The following is a 21277-nucleotide window of genomic DNA, read 5'->3' on the forward strand; positions in this document are numbered from 1 at the left end:
ATCTCCACCATTAAGCTATAGCCCCAGAGTTTTGTTTTACATTATTCTTTATTCCATGTGTGGGTACACTCATGCAGAAGTCAGAGGACCGTTTCCGGAAGTCATTTCTTTTTATTTTATGTTTTACCACGTGAGTCACACGAATCAAACTGAGGTTGTCGTGTTTGTTGTTGTCTTTATCTGCTGTTTACCAGCACACCCCAACACACACACACACACAATTATTTTTTTTTCTCATGAGGCAGTCCTGGGACTGAAATATAGTCCAGTTGCTAGCATTTGCCCAGCGTGCACAAGGCCCTAGGTTTAATCCCAGTACCAAAGAAGCTAAGCATGGTGGCCTGCAATTGCAATCCCAGCACTTGGAAGGTAGGGGCAGGAAAACGAGACGTTCTATGTCACCCTCAACTACATATCAAGGTGGAGGCTAGCCTGGAACACAGAAGACCCTGACTCAGGGAGCTGGTTTTCCAGCCTCTTTCTAAGTACCTCCGTCCCGCCTAATCAGCCTCTTAAAATTCTTCCAGATTCAGCTCAACGCGGTGCTAAGTCTTGGACAGTTCAACACGGATTTACGTCTCTTCTCCTCCCGCCTCCTCCCTACACACGTCTCTAGCGCCTGGTACTCGCTCTAGACCACTTATTAGACTTAGTCCACGCCGGTCTCCCTGGGGACAGCTTCTTCACCCTCACAACCATCGTTCAGCTTGTTTCGAGTCCTGGCTGCCTAGCGTGAAAAGACAGTGAAGGTGCAAAAGTCCAGAATCGGACGCTATCCTGTAAACGACCTTGAACGCGCGCCCCGGAGGGAGGGCAGCCCTCTCAACTGTCGGTGGCCTTAGGCACGCGAAGCCCCGTCTCTAGAACACCCTGCCAGGCGCCGCCAGGACACGAGAGGTGGGTGGGAGGTGGAAAGCAACTGAACAAGCAAGCGCTGCCCTGGGGGAGGCGGACTATGGTGTCATATGATTGCCTAGTCACATGATTCTTAGAAATGGGGTGTGGAGAGAGAGAGGAAAGGGAGGAGGAATGTGAATTGAGTAGAAAAGAAACACGGCTTTCCTGGAGAGTCCCGCCTCTATGTAGACAAGTAACCAATGGAAGCCCTGGATCCCCAACCCATGGCTAATGGAAACTGGGGTGGGCGGGCCATCGCGCAGCCAAGCCCTAGTCCAGAAGCTGACCGCCAGATGCCTCCCAGGGAGCTCGGACCCCGAAGCAGGTAGGAGGACCCGTTGCAGACGTCTTCCCTGTTACTGGCCGGAGGCCTGGCCAGGCTGCTGTACAACTGAGGCTCCCCTGGAGTCCCTACTCAGAGACAAGAGAAGACCTGTCTCTCGATATCTCCTAGGGATATCTTTCTGATGCACTAAAGAGGGGTTTTGATTTGGGAGGAGTGGGAGCAGTTGTTGAGAACCCCCAGTAAGAGGCTCCCCTTGACCGGCATGTCGGGAAGCTGCAGGCGTTTCTCCAGAGCAGTAACCACCCCTCTCTCGGGCCAGCTCTCTGTGCCTCCCATCTGTCTCCAGGTCCTGGCTCTTTCTCATTCCGGTGCCGTGAGGAGTCTCCGCGGCGGCTTGCAGTGGGCTGGGATCTCCCGCCCTTGGTCCCAAAGCTCAGAGGGGTTGGGAGCAGGACCGGGCGGGAGTAGTGGCTGAATCTCTGGAAAGTGTCAGCCGTATTTCCTTTCTGGAGGGTGAGGAAGCTAACTTCCGCCTCTCCCCGCCACTTTTTCCTGCTCCTCTGCTAGATTGGCTCACCTTTTGGGAAATTCATCTTCCCCTTGACACTCGGAGTTGGGGGGTGCCACCTAGTGGAAGATTTCGAAGCCAGGGCCTTGAAAGGCCCCTCAGGCTGTTTGAACAGAGTGGTGTAGAGGTAGCCACTGCCTAACCCTAAGGAGGGGATTTAGGTTTCCCCACCCCATTCTAATCTGGCCAACAGATGACCTCTGGGATAGTCTGAGTTAGGGGAGAGGGCTTTGAAAACCTAGAGAAGGAAGGGGGGGAGGGGAAGGGGGGACACAGATCCTCTATTAGCCCCGGCTGGTCTCATTGTCACCTTGTAGCCCGTGTTGACCTGGAACTTGCAATCGTCTTACTTCAGCCTCCCAAGTACTGGGGTCAAAGGCATGCCTAACATGCCTAGCGGAAGTTGGGATTTCTTGCCTTCCGTGGACACCAGTGTTCACACAGAGATTGATAAACACGGGGAACAATTTCTGAGGCCCTCAGCAAGCATCAGTGGCACCTCCAGGACTAGGACCCAAGTGCAGATTCTACACAGTCCCTGTCCCCACCTGTTTCCTCTTTTTCTTTCTTTTTTTTTTCCACCTTGAGACAGGATCCTTTTGTCCTGACTATCCTGGAACTAGCTTTGTAGACCAGGCTGGTCTCGAACTCACAGAGATCCACCTGCCTCTGCCTCCCGAATGCTGGGATTAAAGGCGTGCGCCACCACCTGGCTGTACCCATGCTATTTCTATCCTGCATAGGTCACCTGCCTGAGAAATATGCTCTGCCCCCTCCTTTTGTACCTCTAGTCTCTGGGGTTCACCTTCCCCCGGTAATGTCGAGGGATGTCAGTTGGCATGTGAACCCAGGTCCAATATCCTCTGTCTGTTTGCCCTGACTTGATCCTTGGGCATGGATTTGGAAAGTGAAAGTTAACGTGGTTACTGCCTTCATAGTTGTCGCAGAGAAATGCAGCAAGGAACGACAAAGTGGCCCCCGAGAGGGTCTGTGAATATTGCAGCTTTTGCTGCTCCAGGCGGGGGAATGTCACTCTGGGTTGTCGGGTAAGCCAGCTGAGCTGGGAAAAGGCTTTATAGGGAAGTGAGAGGCTCGGTTCCTCCTGCTGACAAGGAGGGGCACTGAAGCAGCACACTTGATTTTCCACTTGCCACTGAGTTTCGGTTTCTGGGTAGGAGAGACAGGTGGTGTGTTTGAGGCGTCCAAAGGGGCTCTGGTGCTGCTGGGGGCAGGCATGGGGAGGCTGGTGCTGCGGGGAGGGCTCATTATAAAATTAGCTTTGAGACTAACCCAGCCTCTGTGCCCTTCCCCTGGGTGAGGAGGGGACAGTTGTGGGCAGGCAGTGGCTGGCCTGTGGGGAAGGCAACCCAGACTCCACTGGTCACCACACTTCCGTTTTCACAACTTTCTCATCCCCTTGGGTTTCCATGTGATCACGTGACTGACAACTCTGTTTCCCCAACGCCTTTGAAAGGCGCGTGTGGGAGTTTAGTGCCAGGCAGGAAGGTGAGGCTGGCTGTCCTCCCATGGCTACTGAAGCCTCCTTTGCCTCCTAGTCTGCGCACGGTCCCGTAGATCGCAGGCACCTGCCTTCGTGACTGTCATAACTCCGTTCCTCGTCACTCACCCGCGGTGTCAGGTGTTAGGCCGTGTGTGAGGACGTGAATCGACACACGTGTGTGCCGGCATTCGTGCCGACCGTTGTGCAAGCCGGCACAAGGGCGATGCACACGGGGTAGGCCGCTGAGTCAGGCAGCGCGTCCGCTTGCCTTCCCGTTCACTTGTTCAGTAAATCCAAGGCATGTCACGCCTTGGCCTGGGCACAGGGAAGTGCATGGCCTCAGATTAGAAGGTGGCAGAGGCTTAAGATGACTGCCAAACTTTCCTTGGCATTTTCAGGCAGACCATGTGGATCCTGGGGTGCTGGCTGGCCTTAGTGGCAGGGCTGGTGAGTGGAACACTGTGTCCAGATGGCCAGTTCTGCCCCGTTGCCTGCTGCCTGGACCTGGGAGGAGTCAGCTACAGCTGCTGTAACCCTCTTCTGGTGAGTGTCTCGCCCCAGCTGGCAGCCTGGGCCTTCTGGAGGCTACCTTGGATTGGCCAGAAAAGGACTGGCACGGGTCCACTGGTTTATGCCATCTCTTCTTTCCAGGACGCATGGCCTATGATAACAAGCCATCCTCTAGGTGTCTCCTGTCAGATCCATGACCACTGTCCTGCTGGCTACTCTTGTCTCCTCACTGTGTTGGGGACTTCCAGTTGCTGTCCCTTCCCTAAGGTGAGGGTGCCATTGGCGTGGAGGGGGTGCTTCATTTACTCCTGTCCTTCACTCTCCAATCCCAGGCAAAAGGGTCTTGCCCACACAGGCTTCTCTGTGTCCCACAGGGTGTATCTTGTGGTAATGGCTACCATTGCTGCCCCCGGGGCTTCCACTGTAGTGAGGATGGAACATCCTGCATCCGAGTATCAGGTGCTGTGGGACACAGGATGGGGACAGGTGGGGAGGGATGGGTGGGTGGGCACTATGTGGTTCCTAAAATGCCCGGGAACCCAACTGCCTGGGTGGCCCCCGAGTCCTGTCTGGACAGAGGGACAATCCCGAGAGTAGAAGGGGACAGACAAGGATGTAAAAGTCCAGGTGCTGCGGAGTGATCTAATACCTGCCCACTTTCACGGGATGCCTCTGTCATCTCTCTGAAGTAGGGGCTAGCTTGTGGGAAGCGTGGCTTGGGATCCTGGGCAATCACTTAAGCCCTGGTACCAGTTGTTAGGCTGCCTGCAGCTGGGCCTACAGTTCCCATAGTAACGACGTTGAGTGACCTGAGAGTGACCTTTACGGACTGGATCCGTAGAATCCTGGACTCTTTTTTTTTTTTTTTTTTTTTTTTTTTTTTTTTTATAGATTTATTTATTTATTATGTATACAACATTCTGCCTTGATGTATGCCCACACGCCAGAGGAGGGCGCCAGATCTCAGTACAGATGGTTGTGAGCCACCATGTGGTTGCTGGGAATTGAACTCAGGACCTCTGGAAGAGCAGCCAGTGCTCTTAACCTCTGAGCCATCTCTCCAGCCCAATCCTGGACTCTTTTGTCTGCAGATAACCTCGTGGGTGCCATCCAGTGCCCTGGTAGCCAGTTCGAATGCCCCTACTCCTCTACCTGCTGCATTATGATTGACGGTTCCTGGGGATGCTGCCCCATGCCCCAGGTACAGGTGTGGGGGAGTGGGGGTGACTGAGCTGGGAGCTGGGGCTGTCAACGATGGATTATGGACCAGCTATCTCTTCGCAGGCCTCTTGCTGTGAAGACAGAGTACATTGCTGTCCCCATGGGGCCTCCTGTGACATGGTTCATACACGATGCGTTACATCTTTGGGCACCTACCCCCTACTAAGGAAGTTCCCTGCGCAAAGGTCCAGCAGAGCAGGTGAGGAGGTGGGAGGCCATCCAGCTAGCCCTTGGGGTGGAGCCACGTTTAACTCTTGGCTGGAAAAAAGTTCCCCCCTGCCCTGGCGGCCCCTCCCACATGTCTTATTCCTCTTTCAGTGGCTTTGCATGCCTCTGTGGTGTGCCCCGATGCGCAGACCCAGTGCCCTGATGATTCCACCTGCTGTGAGCTGCCCACTGGGAAGTATGGCTGCTGTCCAATGCCCAACGTGAGTGAAGGGCTGGAGCCAGCTGGGCCTGGACATAGCCTTCCTTACAAGGGGCCCCTAGGAACTGGGCTGATGACTGGGAGCTTCCGGGCTCGTGCTGCCCCCTAGTGGGGGACTGGGGGAGTGTCCGTCATCAGCCTGGCTTGCTCCCTGTGTTCCCTAGAAACTGGAATTCAGAGACCCGGTTTTGTCCCAACCTAGGCCATCTGCTGCTCCGACCATCTGCACTGCTGTCCCCAGGACACTGTGTGTGACCTGATCCAGAGTAAGTGCCTATCCAAGGACTACACCACGGACCTCCTGACCAAGCTGCCTGGATACCCAGGTATAGGCATCTGCTCCATAAGGAGGTGGCTCAGCTCAGTTCTGGGATGGAGGTGGGAGTAGGTGTTAACTGCATGCATATCCCCTCTACACCGGCCTTGCCTGAGGTTCGCTGTGGCTTGAGATAGCTTCGTACTTGGTTCTGTACCCTTGATGACATGTCTTCTGCTACAGTGAAGGAGGTGAAGTGCGACACGGAGGTGAGCTGCCCAGATGGGTACACTTGCTGCCGCCTCGCCAGCGGGGCCTGGGGCTGCTGTCCCTTTACCAAGGTACCTGGGAGCAGTGGGCATACGGGTCCAGGCAGCGGGACAGCTGGCTTGGCTCCAGTGCGTATTGGCCTTTCTCTGTCCACCGTAGGCTGTGTGCTGTAAGGACCATATACACTGCTGCCCAACAGGGTTTCATTGCCACACAGAGACAGGAACCTGTGAGATGGGAGACCTCCGGGTACCCTGGATGAAGAAGGTCACGGCCCCCCTCAGCCTGCCAAACCCACAAATCTTCAAGCGTGACGTCCACTGTGATGATTTCACTAGCTGCCCTGCTAACAACACCTGCTGCAGTCTCGGTTCTGGGAGCTGGGCCTGTTGTCCCATCCCGCAGGTACAGGGGTAGGGAGACAGCAGTTTAGGGGTGGGGACAGCATCTTGGCCTGGGCAAGTGGGTGGCGAGAGGCCCGTTTCTTTATTCTTCTGCATTCTGCCTAGTCCACGGTGGTACCCCATGCTGTGATTTGTCCCCAGTCGGAGGAGCTATGAGCAGGAAAGGGACTCCCATAGTCCCTCTGGAGAACACACATGTCTGCCCACCCCTAGGCTGTCTGCTGCCCAGACCACAAGACTTGCTGCCCCCAGGGTTTCTCATGCACGGCTACGGGGTACTGTCAGAAGGGAGACAGAGTGGAGGCTAGCTTGGAGAAGACGCCTGTCCGCCAGATAACCCTCTCCCAAACTGGAGATATCGGTTGTGACCAGAACACCAGCTGTCCGGTGGGACAGACCTGCTGCCCTAGTCGGAAGGGAGGCTGGGCCTGCTGCCAGTTACCCCACGTGAGTTTCCACCCACTGCCCTGGGGGAAGGGAGCTGTGTTCTGGGAATAGCAGTGTGACGCCGTTCCACCGTGCCCAGGCCGTGTGTTGTGAAGACGGCCAGCATTGCTGCCCGACTGGATATACCTGCAATGTGAAGGCCAGGACCTGTGAGAAGGATGTGCATTCCGTCCAGGCTTCTGCCCCCCTGACCTTTGGCCCTAAGGTTGGAGATGTGGATTGCGGAGGGGGGCATTTCTGCCATGATAACCAGACCTGTTGTAGAGATAGCCAAGGAGGCTGGGCGTGCTGCCCCTACGTAAAGGTCAGTGCTATCCCTGACCCTGGGGCTGGGTGTCACCGTGGGGTAGGTTCTGCCTTGTCCAGTTCTCACTCTTCCTTGACCATCCAGGGCACCTGCTGTGCAGATGGACGTCACTGTTGCCCCACTGGCTTCCACTGCTCGGCCAAGGGAACCAAATGTTCACGAAAGAAGACCCCTCGCTGGGACATGTTTTTGAGGGATCCAGCTCCAAGACAGTTGCTGTAAGGAGGGGCTAAAGACTAAAGAACTCCACAGCCCTGGGGACACTGTCCAGACGGTCTCCACCACTCAGGCCTCCCTAGGCCTTCTCCTAGAGTCTCCCAGACCTATCTACCCATTCTGAGTCACCCCATCACCATGGGAGGTGGCCTCAAACTAAGACCTTTTATGCAAAGAAGGCTGTGGACCCCATTTCCAACTGCCATTTCTTCCGATCTCTGTGGACATTGTGGCCAGGTGCTCTTCCCGATCCACAGGTATTGTGTGAGGTTGCTTGTATGTGTGTGTGTGTGTGCGTGCGCGCACATGTGCGTGTGTTTGCTCCAATAAAATTTGTACACTTTCTTAGCAGTGTCTGATTCGGTGCTACGGGGTCTTCCAGATCCCATAGAAACACACACACAGCTTCAACCTCACCGGCTTGTATTTGTGTGTCTAGAGCGTCACCATCACAGTACCCCTTAGTCCCCAGGACCGCCCCAGCCACCAGCCCTGTGACATCCAAGCAGCACCCCTCCCCTCCCAAGGGTCCACAGAGATTGCCCCTCCCTTCCCAGCCCTCACCCTAGCAGCTGAGGCTGGGTCGCCCCTCCTGCTCTCCCACGATAGATCTTTCTATGTACAGCCACGTTTATACAGGCACTGCTCCCACCCCAGCCCTCCTCCCCAGTCCCCTCCCATGGGGGGGGGCCGGGCCCCTCCCACCTCCCTCTGCTTAGAGGCCGATCCAGGGTCCCTTCCCCCCAAGACACTCCCCCAGCACATACCACCAATGAGCTCAGCAGGCCCCTGAGCCCTTCTCTTGGCTGAGTGTGTGCCCCCTCAGCACCCCAGGGCGCGCACTCTGGGGACCTGCACTGGCGGCAGGGGCCGCCCTACTTGACGTTGAACACCATTAGAGGCCGCTCCTCCCGCCGCTGCCACGGGCTCTTCTTGTCGCCAGTCTCGTCGCCCACCTCCGCCCCTAGCTCGTCCTCCGGGCTGGTAAGCGAGTCGCGCCGCAGCTCGCTGGCACTGCTGCGGGAACTGTCCCCACGGCTGCGGCCCCGACCTCGGGGCACCGTGGCTGCCCGACCCTCGGGCGCCACCACCTCGTCCAGTAGGGGCGTTAGCGAGTTGTCCTCCGGAGAGCAGAGGCCCGTGCGGCTCTCGCTGCTGCTGGGCTCGGTGTCCTCACTGAGCGCCAGGCGCGGGGGCGCGGGTGGCGGAGGCGCGGGTGGCTGCGCGCGCTCCCGTTCCTCCCTTGGGGGCCGGCGACGCGCGGGCCGCGCCTCGTGCACGTCGACGCCGGAGTCCAGGCTGGCGTCGGTGCTGCGGCCGCCGCCGCCCGCCTGCAGGTCGATGTAGGAGTGGCGCACTTGCGAGTTGGAACGCCCGTCCAGGGACACGAACCAGGCGCGCGGATGAGGCTTCACGCCCAGTTCCAGTAGCTTCTTCTCGGTCAGAGCCTGCAGCTCGCCGTTGAGCTGCGCCATGGTGGACTCGTTGAACAGCACCGGGATGGTGACCGAGCCGCTGACCGGTGCGGAGCGCCCGCCACCCCAGCCCTCGCCGCCTCCGTCTCCCCCCGCACCCGCGTGGCCCTGTATCAGCGGGCGCTGGGGGTCGGGTTGCGGGAAAGGGCGCGCGGGGCCGGCGGCCGAGCCTTCCGGTGGGGTGGCCTCGTCGCCCACTCCCACGGCGCCAGCCTCGCCGCCCAGACGCACGTAGTGTGCGGGGATCACCAGGGTGGGCATGACGTTGCGGTACACGTTGTCCTTGAGGTGGTCGATGGAGCCACAGAAGATGAGCTGGCCGGGCTGGCTGAGGGACGGCGGCCGCGCCAGCTGGTCCACCGACTGCGACAGCAGAAAGTCAGGGGTCTTGCTCTCGGTCGCCCCCTTGTGGCCTAGATAGTGGTCGAAGGACGGCGGCGGCGAAGGAGGCTCTTGCAGGAAGGCCGCCGCCCCCGCGGGACCCCGCCGGTACTCGTCCAGGCTGGGCTCCAGTCCTCCAGGACCCTCGACGGAGCGGGCGCCCTTGAGCCCGGCACCGTCGCCGCTGCGAGCACCAGGAGGCTCAGCGGCCGGACGGCTGGCGGAGCGCGGTTTGGCACGGAAGAAGTCATCTCGGGAGGATGCTAAGTCTCTGGAGCTGGAGAAGGCCGAGTGTAGGGAGCCTGGGGGCGGGGCCTCGGGGTCTCCGGAAGATGTAGGCTCCAGGGGTCCCCCGCAGATGAGATGGAGCTGAGACATCGACGTGGCCTGATCTCGTTTGTTGTCCGAGGGGCCGGAGAGCTGCAGTTTGCGGTGCTGTTGTCTTGGCTTCAAGCAGCGTCTCCTGGTGAGAAGGAAAGAGACAGGACCTCAGAAATACTGAAAGCACAGGTCTCTTTAACCCCCACAGTTGCCAACACAAGGGCTGAAGCGGGAGCAGGGTGGATAGTGGATGGTGCCTGGAACATTCAAGATAGATGCGGGGCGGGGGCGGGGGGTAGGTGATGCCTGGAAGCTGGAAGCTGTTTGTAGAAAGAGAAGACATCCAGGAGCTTCATCCGTTCAGCTTCATGGAGTAAACTTGGTAACGCTTGGTATGTAAACTAGCCAGGAGTGCCTGCTCTGGGGGGGGGGGGGGTGTCCCCTGGGAGTGAGAGCTGGGCTGCTTGGACAGCGGGATAGCCCGCGCAGGTCCTGCCATCTGTCACCCCTTTCTCTAAAGCCACCAGCCTCTTGGGTCTTAGCTCTTGCGCTGGAAGCACGCTGAGGATCAGAATTGGGCTTTCTGCATCTGTGAGGCCCCAAGGCAGGGATCCTGGGAGAGAAGGCGGGATGGATCCCCAGGAGCACTCACCGGCAGTAGTAGATCAGTAGACACAGCAGAATGAGAACCAACAGGGCTAGAGCCGCCAGGATGGTCAGCAGGAAGATGGTGTGGTAGGTGCCGATGTCCTGAATGCCTGAGGTGATGGTAACCAGCCCTGTGCCAGGCAAGGGCTTGGGATGCCCTTCCTGCCTTTCACAAGGCCCGAGCTCTCCCAGCCTTCCCGCCCACCACTGCCCACCATCCCACTGCCCCACCAATCTCACCAGACGTAGGGGAGGCCATGGCAGCCACCCAGTACCCCAGCTGTGGGGAGACAAAAGTCCAGTAGAGCTGTCGGCCTTCCTTTCGGATCACACCAGTGCCGTTTCGTACCCACAGCCCTGGAAGGGCCAGAAGAGTTCGTTCATCAAACTCAGTGTTCTGCCACCTCTAACCTAAGCCCCATATTCTTTCCCCAATCCCCTGCCCCTAACACTTACCACTCTTGGGGTCAAATCTCCAGGCTGGAATGCTGGTGCCCACAGCCAGGGCACGAGGCTCTGAGGGCACTGGTAGGGACAGGTGAATGGGGCCCGAGAGCGGCACCTCTGTCCCATTGCCTGTCAGCAAATGCACACTCACGGCAGCGAGGGGTATCAGCTCCAGCCAGGAGCCATTGCCTGCGGGAAGAGGACATTGGCACTCATGGCTAACTCCCTAGGGAAGGAAGGTGTCTCCCCTCTACATTCCGTACACATGGCCTACCTGAGCTGGAGGCCTCAGTGCCCAGGAAGGCAGGGAAAGCCCGCATTTCCTGCTGGGTGCTGGCAGGGGTGAGCGAAGCCCAAAGCTGACTGTAGGTGGAGCTGGCAGGTAGGCGGGCAGCTCGGCGCTGGAACTGTACCCAGGGCTGGGAGCGGGCACCTGGATGGAAAGCAGGCACCGTGGAAGCCTGACCCGGACCAAAGCAGAAGGCAAACATCCAAAGAAGGGAAGCACTGGGTTGGGCCAATTGAAAAGGCCAGGGTGGTGACAGAGAGAGCAATGGGTAATCATGGGTTAACTGAAGGGATGTGGTACTGAAACCTCCAGGCCTGGTGACCATGTGACCTGCCGGCAATTGCTAGCTTTCTCTTAAGTTTCCTTGTAAACCTATAAAATTCTGAGGGTTGTGGGCTGAAGAGAAGACACAGTAGAGGGTTGACTGCTCACACCACATATAACTCAGGTTCCAGGGGACCCAACGCCCTCTTCTGACCTCCATGGGCACATGGTACACAGAAATACACTCAAGCTCACACACATACATGGGCTTACGTGCGCGCGCGCACACACACACACAACAGTCATGCCCTGAGCTAACAGCGGCTTCTGAGTGGCATGTGATGAGTTAGGTCCTGGGATGTGGAGCTGACTAGGAGATCCCCTGCCTTCATTCTCACAGCCTCCTGGGTGCTGTTCTTTATACTTTCTCTAGAACCTTCTGCCATGACGGAAAGAAGAGCTCTTGCCTGTGGTGCTCATTCAGTGCTCTCTGGATCCATATGCTAGTGAGGGCACACACGTGTAATGTCAGCACTTGACAGTCTACAGCAGGAAGCTGGTGTTTTGTTTTGAGACATGGTTTCTCTGGGTAACAGTCCTGGCTGTCCTGGAACTAGCTCTGTAGACCAGGCTGGCCTCAAACTCACAGAGATCCGCCTGCCTCTGCCTCTCAAGTGCTGGGATTAATGGTGTGTGTACTACCATTGCCCGGCTACATCAGGAGTCTTAGGCCAGACAGAATTCTGAACTACTGTCTCAAAAATTAAAGAAAAGAGAAAAGTGGCTAAAGTGTGTGGCTGAGGAACTGAATTTATCTTTTTAAATGTTTTTTTCCTTGCTGGGCAGTGATGGCACAAATCTTTAATCCGAGCACTTGAGAGGCAGAGGCAGGCAGATCTCTGTCAGTTCGAGGACAGCCTGGTCTACAGAGTGAGTTTCAGGACAGCTAAGGCTGCACAAAGAAACACTGTCTTGAAAAACAAACAAAAAAAAGAAGTATATATTTTTCCTTTATTTTTCTGTGTGTGTTTTGTCTGTATGTCTTTGCACCACATGTGTGCAGTGCTCTCAGAGGCCAGAAGAGGGCGTCAGATTCCCTGGGACAAAGCAGTTGTAAGGAACCATGTGGGTACTGGGAATCCAATAAACCCAAGCAAGTACTTGGAAGAGCAACAAGTGCTCTAAAGCACTGAGCCATCTCTTCAGCCTCAAATCATTTCCATTTAGAAAGACACACATTAGCTTACAGTGCTGTGGGGGGGGCAGGCAAGAGAGCAGACGTATAAACAGAATTCCAATCCAGTGTGATCATAGGTAACATTTATTAAGCTTCAAAATATGCTGGATACTGTCCTAAGCGGGCTATGTATAGTAACCCCCTTAATTAGCCTAACAGCCCCTGAGGTACCAACTCCATTTTAGAGATGCAGAAGAGGAACCAGAACTTCAGCCACATTCCAGAGCCACCACCCTGGAGCCTGGCCTTGTCACCCACATCCTTCCACACAAGTCCATCCTGACTTACTACTAAACGTCAGCAGCCTGGCCCACCCCCTGGAGTTCTGTAGGGTGAGGGAGGAGGAAAGCAGGGTTGCTTTGGGGGACATGCAGGAGGAAGGCCCATAGGCTACAAGCTACACGACGGGGTAGTGGTGACTGCGTCCTGGGGGGTGTTGCCAGCTCTCTGAAGAGCTCTGCACTTCACACCGGGAGTTCTGGGAGTCACGAGAGGACAGAAGCCCTGGGCAACAAAAACCCATTTGGCATTTTAGAACCCCTGGGTTCTGGAGGCCTCTGGTACGGTCAGGGAGAGGAAGATGGCAAACTAGCAATTTGTCAACCAGGATCCAATAAGAATTTAAACGGGAGAGGGGTCTTTCATCCTCCAAAGCCCACTGTAGAGCAGGTCTGTGGTACTGGCCAGAAAAGTCCATGGAGCCTTCACTGCCCGCTGTGCCACCAACTCCCCTAACTTCCTCTCCAGCCGGGCACCTCAGCTGCTTCCACTCCCAGGCCACACTGTCTGCCTGTCCTGTAACTCTCCCAGGAGAGCAGTGGCCTTTGTCTGTCTTCCCGCTTGCCTATGACCAGGAGGTGGACTGTGTGTCTGTTCTCCTTCACCCCAGGTCCTAGAACTGGCACAGAGCAGGTGTGAACTATGAGTTGAGACTGAAGGCCTGTGCGTCAAGACCAGGGGCACAGGATTGCTCCAGGCCACTGCACAGACATTCAGCTGCTGTGGCAGGCCCTCGTGGCCTCAGAACAGCCAGGCACCAGGTAGGTGCAGGACAAGGACATGTAGATCCACTGGAGGTAAACAGGTCAGGGAGGTGGGAACTGGAGAATAGAAACCACAAAAAGCCCCAAATAAACTATAAATATTTATTGAACACCTGTTTTTTTCTCTTAGCACATTTGATGCATTTTTTTACCTTAATTTGATGATGTATTATCCTTCCACATCTTATACATGCATAAAGGACAGCTCAGAGAGGGTAAGTGACTTGCCCAAGAAGTCCGCACACAGGTTAAGGTCAAGAGAGAGGAGCTATTGAATGAGCAGCAGGGTGTGGCTTACCTGGAGAGCCCAAGAGGATGTGCACTAGGTCCTCATAGAGGATGAGGGTGGCTGGCCGCTCGGGGAGCAGGTAGAGGCTGACCGATGCGTATACTGCAAGAAGGACGGCCTGTCAGCTCTAGAAGCTCTCCCTAGATGCCCCTGTCTCGTGCATCCCAATGGCTTCATCTTCCCCAGCTCCTTCTATATGCCCCAGCCCAGGCAGCAGCTGCTGAGAAGCTGCCCCCTCCACCCCCAAGGACTAATTTGGGAAGGAGCCCTCGATGGGTCAGCTGCTGCCCTATCCCACCCCCTCCAGCTGCCCCTGCACTCACACGGCAGCTTGTCAACACGCCACGGCACGGAGTTGGTGAGGAAACCCGGGCGCGCAGCGGTGACCAACACCCAGGTGCCCAGGCGGTAACTGAGGGGTAGTGTGGCCACGCCCTCTGAGTCCGTGGTGCCAGCAGCCAGCAGAGTGCGGTTCCCGAACACGTCTACTGAGGCCCGGGCCAGGGGCACCAGCTCCCCGCTCACATATACCTGTACCTTGATCAGGATCTCTGTGGGAAGATGGGGTGAAGGGAGTGAGGATAACAAGGGGGGGGGTATTGGAGGAGAGAGGTTTGGGGACTGATCGCGGGATCACATCCAGGCCCTCCTTCAGTGAGCTGTGCTCTCTGCCAAAGCCAGCAGTCCAAGGGGGAGAGAGTTCTAGCCCGTGCACACTTTCACGTTTCTGAGCTCAGCTGATGTCTGGAATGAATGATGTCATCATGACAAGTGACAGCATTCCACTCCCACCCCCATTCTTACTGGTTTCCAAAATAAGAATACATCTTACAGACAAGAAAATGCTCTATTTGCTAAAATATAGCCTCAGCCCATTTTACAGATAAAGACAGCGAGGCTCTGAACGTGTAAGTTCTTGCACTGCAGTTAAGTGAGAAATCTGCGCTCCAAACCTAGCTGTCTACATCTAGAATATAAACTTTTAGTCCCTTGACCCTAGGAGACCAGGATCCATGGCGAGGAGAAGAGAGCAGGAGGCAGGGGAGAATGGGGAGGGTCAGGATCAGGTAACTTGGAGGGAGGATGGGAGCTGGGCCCCCATTTGAGTTCTAAAGAAAGAAAAAAAAAAACAAGACCCTAAGCTGCCTTAGATCATACCTATCACTCATCCTCTCTCTGGGTGAGTTTCCAAAAACCTGTTTCCCTTCAAATTTAGGGACCTGCCCCAGCTCCTAAGCCCAAACAAGTATCCCTCCCTTCAAGCCTATAGCTGGTCAGCTACAGTCAGTCACCATGGCAACGTCCTCATTCCTCCCAGGAGATCAAGCAAAGGAGCTGGGGCCCTGGTGAGGAAGGGCAGCATGGCAAACAGACCCAGGCCCAATGGAAAATAGTGCAGAGGGGACTGGGAAGGAAGCATAAAACCTGTAGATTTCCAGGTTGTGACCCCCGCCTCCAGGATAACCTGGCTATGCTGGCCCTGAGAGTGAGGCGCTCTCGGCTTGGATGGGGTGAGGAGGACTTGAGTTACTCTCACGGATTCCCCAGGCGGCCTCCGCTGTCTAACTAACCCTTTCCACTCGGCACCAGCTTCTCCCTCAAGACCATGCCTCACCCCTGCCATCCCCATGAGTGTCACAGATGGAGGGGTTCAGATGCAGAAGGCAGGTGGGTGCTGGGTGAAAATCCCAGGAAGAGAAGAAGTCTGGAGCTGAGGGCAAAAGTGGCAAGGGGAAGGAGGGTGGGCAGCCACAGAACCTCCAGAAGGCCTTTCCTGGAGCCGACACTCAACAGTGACAGGTGTCCCATCTCAGGCTTCCAGTGCAGGATGCCACGCCTGTCCCCGGCATCCCTTCCAGCTGTTCGCAGAGCCCATCTCCCTCTCCAGTCTAGGCCAAAGTCTAGCTCCTCAGGGTGGGGCACCCACTCTGCCCACTCCCACTCTGGTTCTCCAAGGAGTGGCAGCCTCCTGCCCCAGCAGGAATTCGGAGAAGCTAAAAGGGCCTGACTGCCCCCAGCCCTCTTCTAGGCTAGGAACAGCTGGAGAGAGCAGCTGGGACGAGGGTGGCCGGGAGTCTGAAATTTCGTCACTTGAGGGAAGCCTTTGGGCTTAAGGGCCAAAACCTCAGAAGAAGGGAGGGGCCTGGGGAAACAGTACGGAGGTGGGCAGGTAAGGCCTGAGGAGCATCGGTGCCAAGTTGGGAGGTGGGGCAGGTGTCTAGCAGTTTTCCCCTCTTCCCCACAGCCTGGGCTCCCAGCCAGCTGCCTGAGAGAGCCCCCAATCCTGGCGCTATTCCAGCTAATTCCCTGGGCCCTCCCTTCCCCGGGGTGCAGAGTCTTGTGGGGTGGGCGGAGCTTCTAAGAATCTTGGACCTCTTCTCTGGGAAATCAGGGGATACTGAGGCATAGGGAAATCCCTCCCTACTCTCAAAGCCTGACATTCCACACGCTATCTGCATCTCTCCACTTTAGCCCTGCCTCACACCAGGAGGAAATCCGACCTCCTCCCTTCATCCGGACCCTACTTCCCTCAACCAAGCAAACCCCCACTCCGCCTTTCCTGCTAGCTTCTGGGGTGTGTGTGTGTGTGTGTGTGTGTGTGTGTGTGTGTGTGTTGGGCGGGGGGGGGTGTAAGGAACGGAGAACACTTTCAGGATGGAGCCACATGCAGGAGAAGGAACGGCGGCAGTGGGGTGGTGGCGCAAGACATGAAAGGTGGGAGAGGGAAGCAAAGATGGGGAGGGTGGAGGCCCAGAGCACCCAGGAGTGAGCTGTGGAGTCAGGGTCTCCAGCTCCCACCGCAGAGGCCGGCCCTACCCCCACCTCACACACCCATCTGAGCTGGGTTAGGCTTAAGGAGGGTCAGCGTCTCCTCCTTTTGGGAAGGGAAGTGAAATGAAGATCTGGAAGCTGGCCGAGGAGAGCAGTAGCAAGAGACTGCTGGACAAGGACCCAGACACCTGCCCTCTCAGCTGGTACTGCCTACAGCCAGCCAGCCAGCACAGCATGGCTCCGCGACCACAGCCCTGCCATGCGCCTCAAACTGGGAATCACAATTACCCCTTTCCTCAGCTCCCCTCCTACTGAAGCCCCTCCCTCCAGTATGAGCCGATCAGTGTTTATTTTATGCACCCCAAATTCTAAACCTGGGGGGCTGGCTGGAAGCTGTCAAGCTCCCTGGGTGAAAACCCCATTCGAGCAGTCAATCCCGCCCACAGCCTCACCCACTCCCCCTCTCCCCTCCCCCGTTGCAGCCCAGCTCTCGGCTCCCAGCCCCCGTCCGGCCCAGGGTGGCAGCCGATGCCTGCGCCCCCACCCAGCCTAGGTCGCGGCTAGGGACCCGCGGGGGGCTGCAGAGCGGGCGCCCGCCCCAGCCCGCCCCTGGGCGGGTGTCTTCCGCAGACAATAGCTCTGGCTGCAGCGCCTCGCGGACCGGGAGGGAGAAAAACAAGTCGGAGGCGGCGGTGGCGCCGAGTCTGGAGACCCTCGCCCTCCCCATTGTGTCTCCCCAAGACCCCGGCAGCAAACAGTCCCCCATTCTCTCTCCCAGAAGCACCGATCTCGGGTCGCCTTCCCCCACCCATCTGGGGAGCAGAATGCACCCCAAGTCACTAGCATCGTGAAGAGGGGGCCAGCGGTGGTAGCCGATCACCGGACGCAGGCCCACGATCGCCGCCCCTCGCGGCCGAGACTCACCCTGAGGGCTGGGGGGCTCCGGCGGAGACTTGCCGGGAGCCCGGGAGGCGCCGCCGAGCAGCAGCCCCAGCAGCGGCAACAGCCGCGCGAGGACGCCGGGGCTACTCGGCGGCGGCATCGCGGGGCTCGGCGGGGCCCTAGCGGTCCATCGCTGCCTCCAGGCTCCGCTCGGCCGGCCCGGCTCAGCCCCAGCTCTGCACGACTCCGTGCAGCTCGGGCTTGGGCTCCCGCTCCGGCTGCGGCGCCCGCTCGGCGCGATTGTCTCCGCCCGGAGCGGCCGCTAGCGCCCCCTGCAGTCGGCGCCCGGCACGGCGGGCCTGCGGGCACCGCCCCCTCGCGGCTTGGATGTGCCAGCAGCCCACCCAGCAGCCCCCCACCCAACAATCCAAGACTCCGAACAGCGAGGGAGCGCAGCGATTAGGGAACTATTACCCGGGTTGGGGTTCGAGAGCTCTTGAGATGTGGTGTAAAATTGGAGGGGAAGGAGAATGTCTATTGCTTACTCCTATGGGCTGTGTATGGTTCAAAAGAGTGAGACTCCCCTTCTCTCACAGGGTAATCTCATCAATGGTAAAGAGGCTGCGGTCTCCAGCACTAAGTAGACCCGTGGTCGTGTCTGGCCTCTCTCTCTCTCTCTCTCTCTCTCTCTCTCTCTCTCTCTCTCTCTCTCTCTCTCTCTCTCTCTCGTCTCTCATTCAGAAACAAGCGAGGCAAGATATGTTCCTTACAGCCTTCCGGTTCTCACTCTTCTGTTTGTCTTAAACAAAACAGAATGATCTGAAACCCACTAGGTAGCCCAGACTGGCCTCGAACTCATGGCGATCTTCCTGCCTCGGCTTCTGGAGTGCTGGGATTTCAAATGTGAGATGCCATGTTCAGCCTCACTTATCTTTTAAAATGACAATTATAATAATCTCCCTAGTAGTGCAGTTGAAATGCCAGGGGGTGGTGCCATGACCCTTGAATTGGAGCAGGCCGGTCTCTGTGAGTTCAAGGCCACCTTGGTTGGTCTACACAGCCTCTTCCTGGAACTTGACCACAAGTCTGACAGGAGCAGGGATGTAATAAATGGTGTTACTGATGGTCGGGGGAGGGGCTTGCCGTCTCTGGTGTAACAGACCCCTTCTTCTGGTGGAGTCACCTGACTAGAGACACGGACACGGAAGCAGCTATCTCTCCCATGGAGAATCCCATTGGTTCCAGCTTCAGGAATGACAAACTGGATCTTCCTCAGCTGCTGAACCCCACATTTGAAGACTTGCTCCAGACAACCTCTCTCTGTTCATTATTTCTGGCTGTCACCATCACTCCACGTCTGTCCTGCATGAGCAGGTCCCCACTAACCACACACTTCACCCTCTGTCCCGCTAGCTCTCCAGCAGGGCCTCCTACCCTCGAGGGAACTGAGGACAAGGAAGGCCTCCCCCAGAGGACCCAGCGGACTTCTCTCCCGTTAGGTCTCTCTACCTAAGGGGACAAACCACCAGGTCTTTCCCTCCTCCTTCCCTCCCTCCCTTCCTTCTTCTTTCCTTTTCTTTTTCTCTCTCCCTTCCTCTTTCCTACTTTCCTTCCCCTCCCCCCTCTTCCATCTGTTTCTCTCTTCCTCCTTTTTTGGTAGTATCTCACTGGGCAGCCTAAGCTGTCCTTGAACTCACACCCCCCCCTCCACTTCAGACTGGAGTAGCTAGCCAGGAGGAGGTGAGATTGCACACATCGCCTCCTATTTAATAGAAATTTCCATCTAACCATATCCTCAGTCCTGTGCTTATGTAACTTTTTTTTTTTTTTGAGTCTGAGCAGAGGCTTTCACACTCATCCTTGGTAACCTTCCTCTTGTTGGTCTCCACCCAACTTCACAGTCTGTCAGGGCTGCCTTGAATCTGCCTCACTTACCCATTGTATCGCCACCATTACCACCACAGCCAGGAGCTGTGGGACAGAGAAGCTTCTGCCACCTCCATTCAAGGAACTCATGACATCTGCAGGCAGCCCAGGGCTGAGATGGAGCTGAGACATCCCAGAGACGACCCGGACCCTGTTTTATCAGAATCATTCAGGTCCAAAGCCCAGCCACTACAATCCAGTTCACACTTCTCTTGTCTGTCAGGAGCAAAAGCCAAGTGTTTTTCTGGATCAAGACAGGTGGTCTGGGCCATTCAGCTGCAGCGGCTGACTGGGGAGGAAATCTGGCTGGTGTTCCATGATCACAGCTGAATTTTCAAGACTCACAGCCATGCAGCTAGAAACCTGTTCTGGAACTCACCATGCATGGATGTCAAGTCACCATTTTCAGAATTTACCATTTTGGGGATCTCTGGGTACAATCGAGTATCCGCTCTCGTGAGGTGAGTCTGCTCACTTCTGGCTTCCCTGGACACCTCGGACGTTCAGTGTTCAAGGTAGAGCTACAAGGTGTGCCTGCTCACCTGCACCCCAGCCTCTCTCTAGGAGACATGCGCCCTAGGGCCCTCCCCGGGCAGCCACAGCGGCCACCCTCCTTGCCAGAACTTGCTCCCACCTCAGCCCTCTGCCACTGCTGGAGCTTTCTGTCTGAACTCCTTATCCCATGCAGCAGTGCGACTCATTCATTCCTCAGCTCAGCTGTCAGAGACCTCTCCCCAGCTACCTAACTGCTCTTTAACTCAACTTCGGAAAGAGGCGACTCTGATAGCACCCGCATACGCTCTCTCCTCTCCTCCCTCCTCCTCTCTCCTCCCACCTTCTCTCCTTCCTTTCCCCTCTCCTCTCCTTCCCTTCCCCCCTCATCCACATGCCCCCCCCATCTCTATCTCTTTCCGTACCCTCAGCACTGCTGGTTAAACTCAGGGTCTTGAACATGCGAGGTAGCTGCTCTCCCCTCTCCCATTGAACTCAGTTTTCTTTTTCTTACTGTTTTTTTTTTTTGTGTGTGTGTATGATAGAAATAGTGACCTTTATTAAGAAAGAATGGGGCGTGGAACTGAAGAGATGGCTCAGAGATTAAGAGCACTGACTTCTCTTGCAGAGGTCCTGGGTTTCATTTCCCAGCTGCCACAACTGTTTGTAACTCCAGTTCCAGGGGCTCCAACACCTCACACAGACATACATGCAGTCAAACACCAATGTACATAAAATAAAATAAGAAAGAAAGAGACAGGAGTGGGGTAGTGCACTGTGGAAAATCAAACACTAAAAGCCCCTCTTTTGAGACAGTCTAATGTAACCCAGGCTGGCCTCAAACTCTCAGACTCACTGTGCAGTTGAAGATGATCTCACACTTCTGAACCTACTGTCTCCGCCTCATGGGTTCTGGTACAACATGTATGTGCTACCTCCCCTGATTTACACAGCGCCACAGGCTGACTGAGGGGCTTATTATTATTATTTGTTTTGTTTTTCAAAACAGGGTTTCCCGGTTTCTCTGTAGCTTTGGTGCCTGTCCTGGAACTCGCTCTGTAGGCCAGGCTGGTCTCGAACTCACAGAGATCCACCTGCCTTTGCCTCTTGAGTGCTGGGATTAAAGGCTTGCACCACCACCGCCCGGCACGAGGGCTTCTTGTATTCTTGTGTGTTAGGTAAGCACCCTATTAAGAGCTATGTCCCTAGTCATATACTATTATTATCATTATTACTATTATTACTTTTTTTTTGGCTTTTTGAGACAGGGTTTCTCTGTGGCTTTGGAGCCTGACCTGGAACTAGCTCTGTAGACCAGGCTGGTCTCGAACTCACAGAGATCCGCCTGCCTCTGCCTCCCGAGTGCTGGGATTAAAGGCGTGCGCCACCATCGCCCGGCACTATTATTACTTTTTGAGACATGATCTCAAAATATGCTGCCCAGCTTGGCCTTGAACTCACTCTGTGTAGCCCAGCAGGCTGTGAACTTGTGATCCTCCTG

At 56.3% G+C, this 21277-nt stretch overlaps 2 protein-coding genes across 3 annotated transcripts; one reads left to right on the forward strand and one right to left on the reverse strand.

Annotated features, from left to right (window-relative positions):
- Nucleotides 1-990: 990 nt before the first annotated feature.
- On the forward strand, nucleotides 991-7655 carry Grn (granulin precursor). Its single transcript, XM_075990552.1, has 13 exons — nucleotides 991-1222; nucleotides 3651-3795; nucleotides 3904-4029; nucleotides 4137-4221; nucleotides 4854-4963; nucleotides 5047-5182; nucleotides 5302-5411; nucleotides 5613-5736; nucleotides 5910-6007; nucleotides 6096-6341; nucleotides 6554-6787; nucleotides 6867-7091; nucleotides 7179-7655. The coding sequence occupies exons 1-13, from the start codon at nucleotides 1098-1100 to the stop codon at nucleotides 7314-7316; spliced, it is 1902 nt and encodes a 633-aa protein (XP_075846667.1). The 5' UTR covers nucleotides 991-1097; the 3' UTR covers nucleotides 7317-7655.
- Nucleotides 7656-7744: 89 nt separating this feature from the next.
- Fam171a2 (family with sequence similarity 171 member A2) lies at nucleotides 7745-17669 on the reverse strand. Of its 2 annotated transcripts, none has more exons than XM_075990551.1 (8): nucleotides 17401-17669; nucleotides 14028-14255; nucleotides 13714-13806; nucleotides 10857-11015; nucleotides 10592-10771; nucleotides 10376-10492; nucleotides 10140-10245; nucleotides 7745-9629 (listed from the first exon to the last, which is right to left on the reverse strand). In XM_075990551.1, exons 1-8 carry the CDS (start codon nucleotides 17516-17518, stop codon nucleotides 8186-8188), a joined length of 2445 nt encoding a protein of 814 aa, XP_075846666.1. In that variant the 5' UTR covers nucleotides 17519-17669; the 3' UTR covers nucleotides 7745-8185. The 2 variants fall into 2 exon arrangements, with proteins under 2 accessions (XP_075846666.1, XP_075846665.1); XM_075990550.1 differs by having other exon boundaries at nucleotides 10140-10266.
- Nucleotides 17670-21277: the final 3608 nt, after the last annotated feature.

Source organism: Microtus pennsylvanicus, chromosome 11 (genome assembly GCF_037038515.1).
Source record: "Microtus pennsylvanicus isolate mMicPen1 chromosome 11, mMicPen1.hap1, whole genome shotgun sequence".
NCBI lineage: Eukaryota > Metazoa > Chordata > Mammalia > Rodentia > Cricetidae > Microtus > Microtus pennsylvanicus.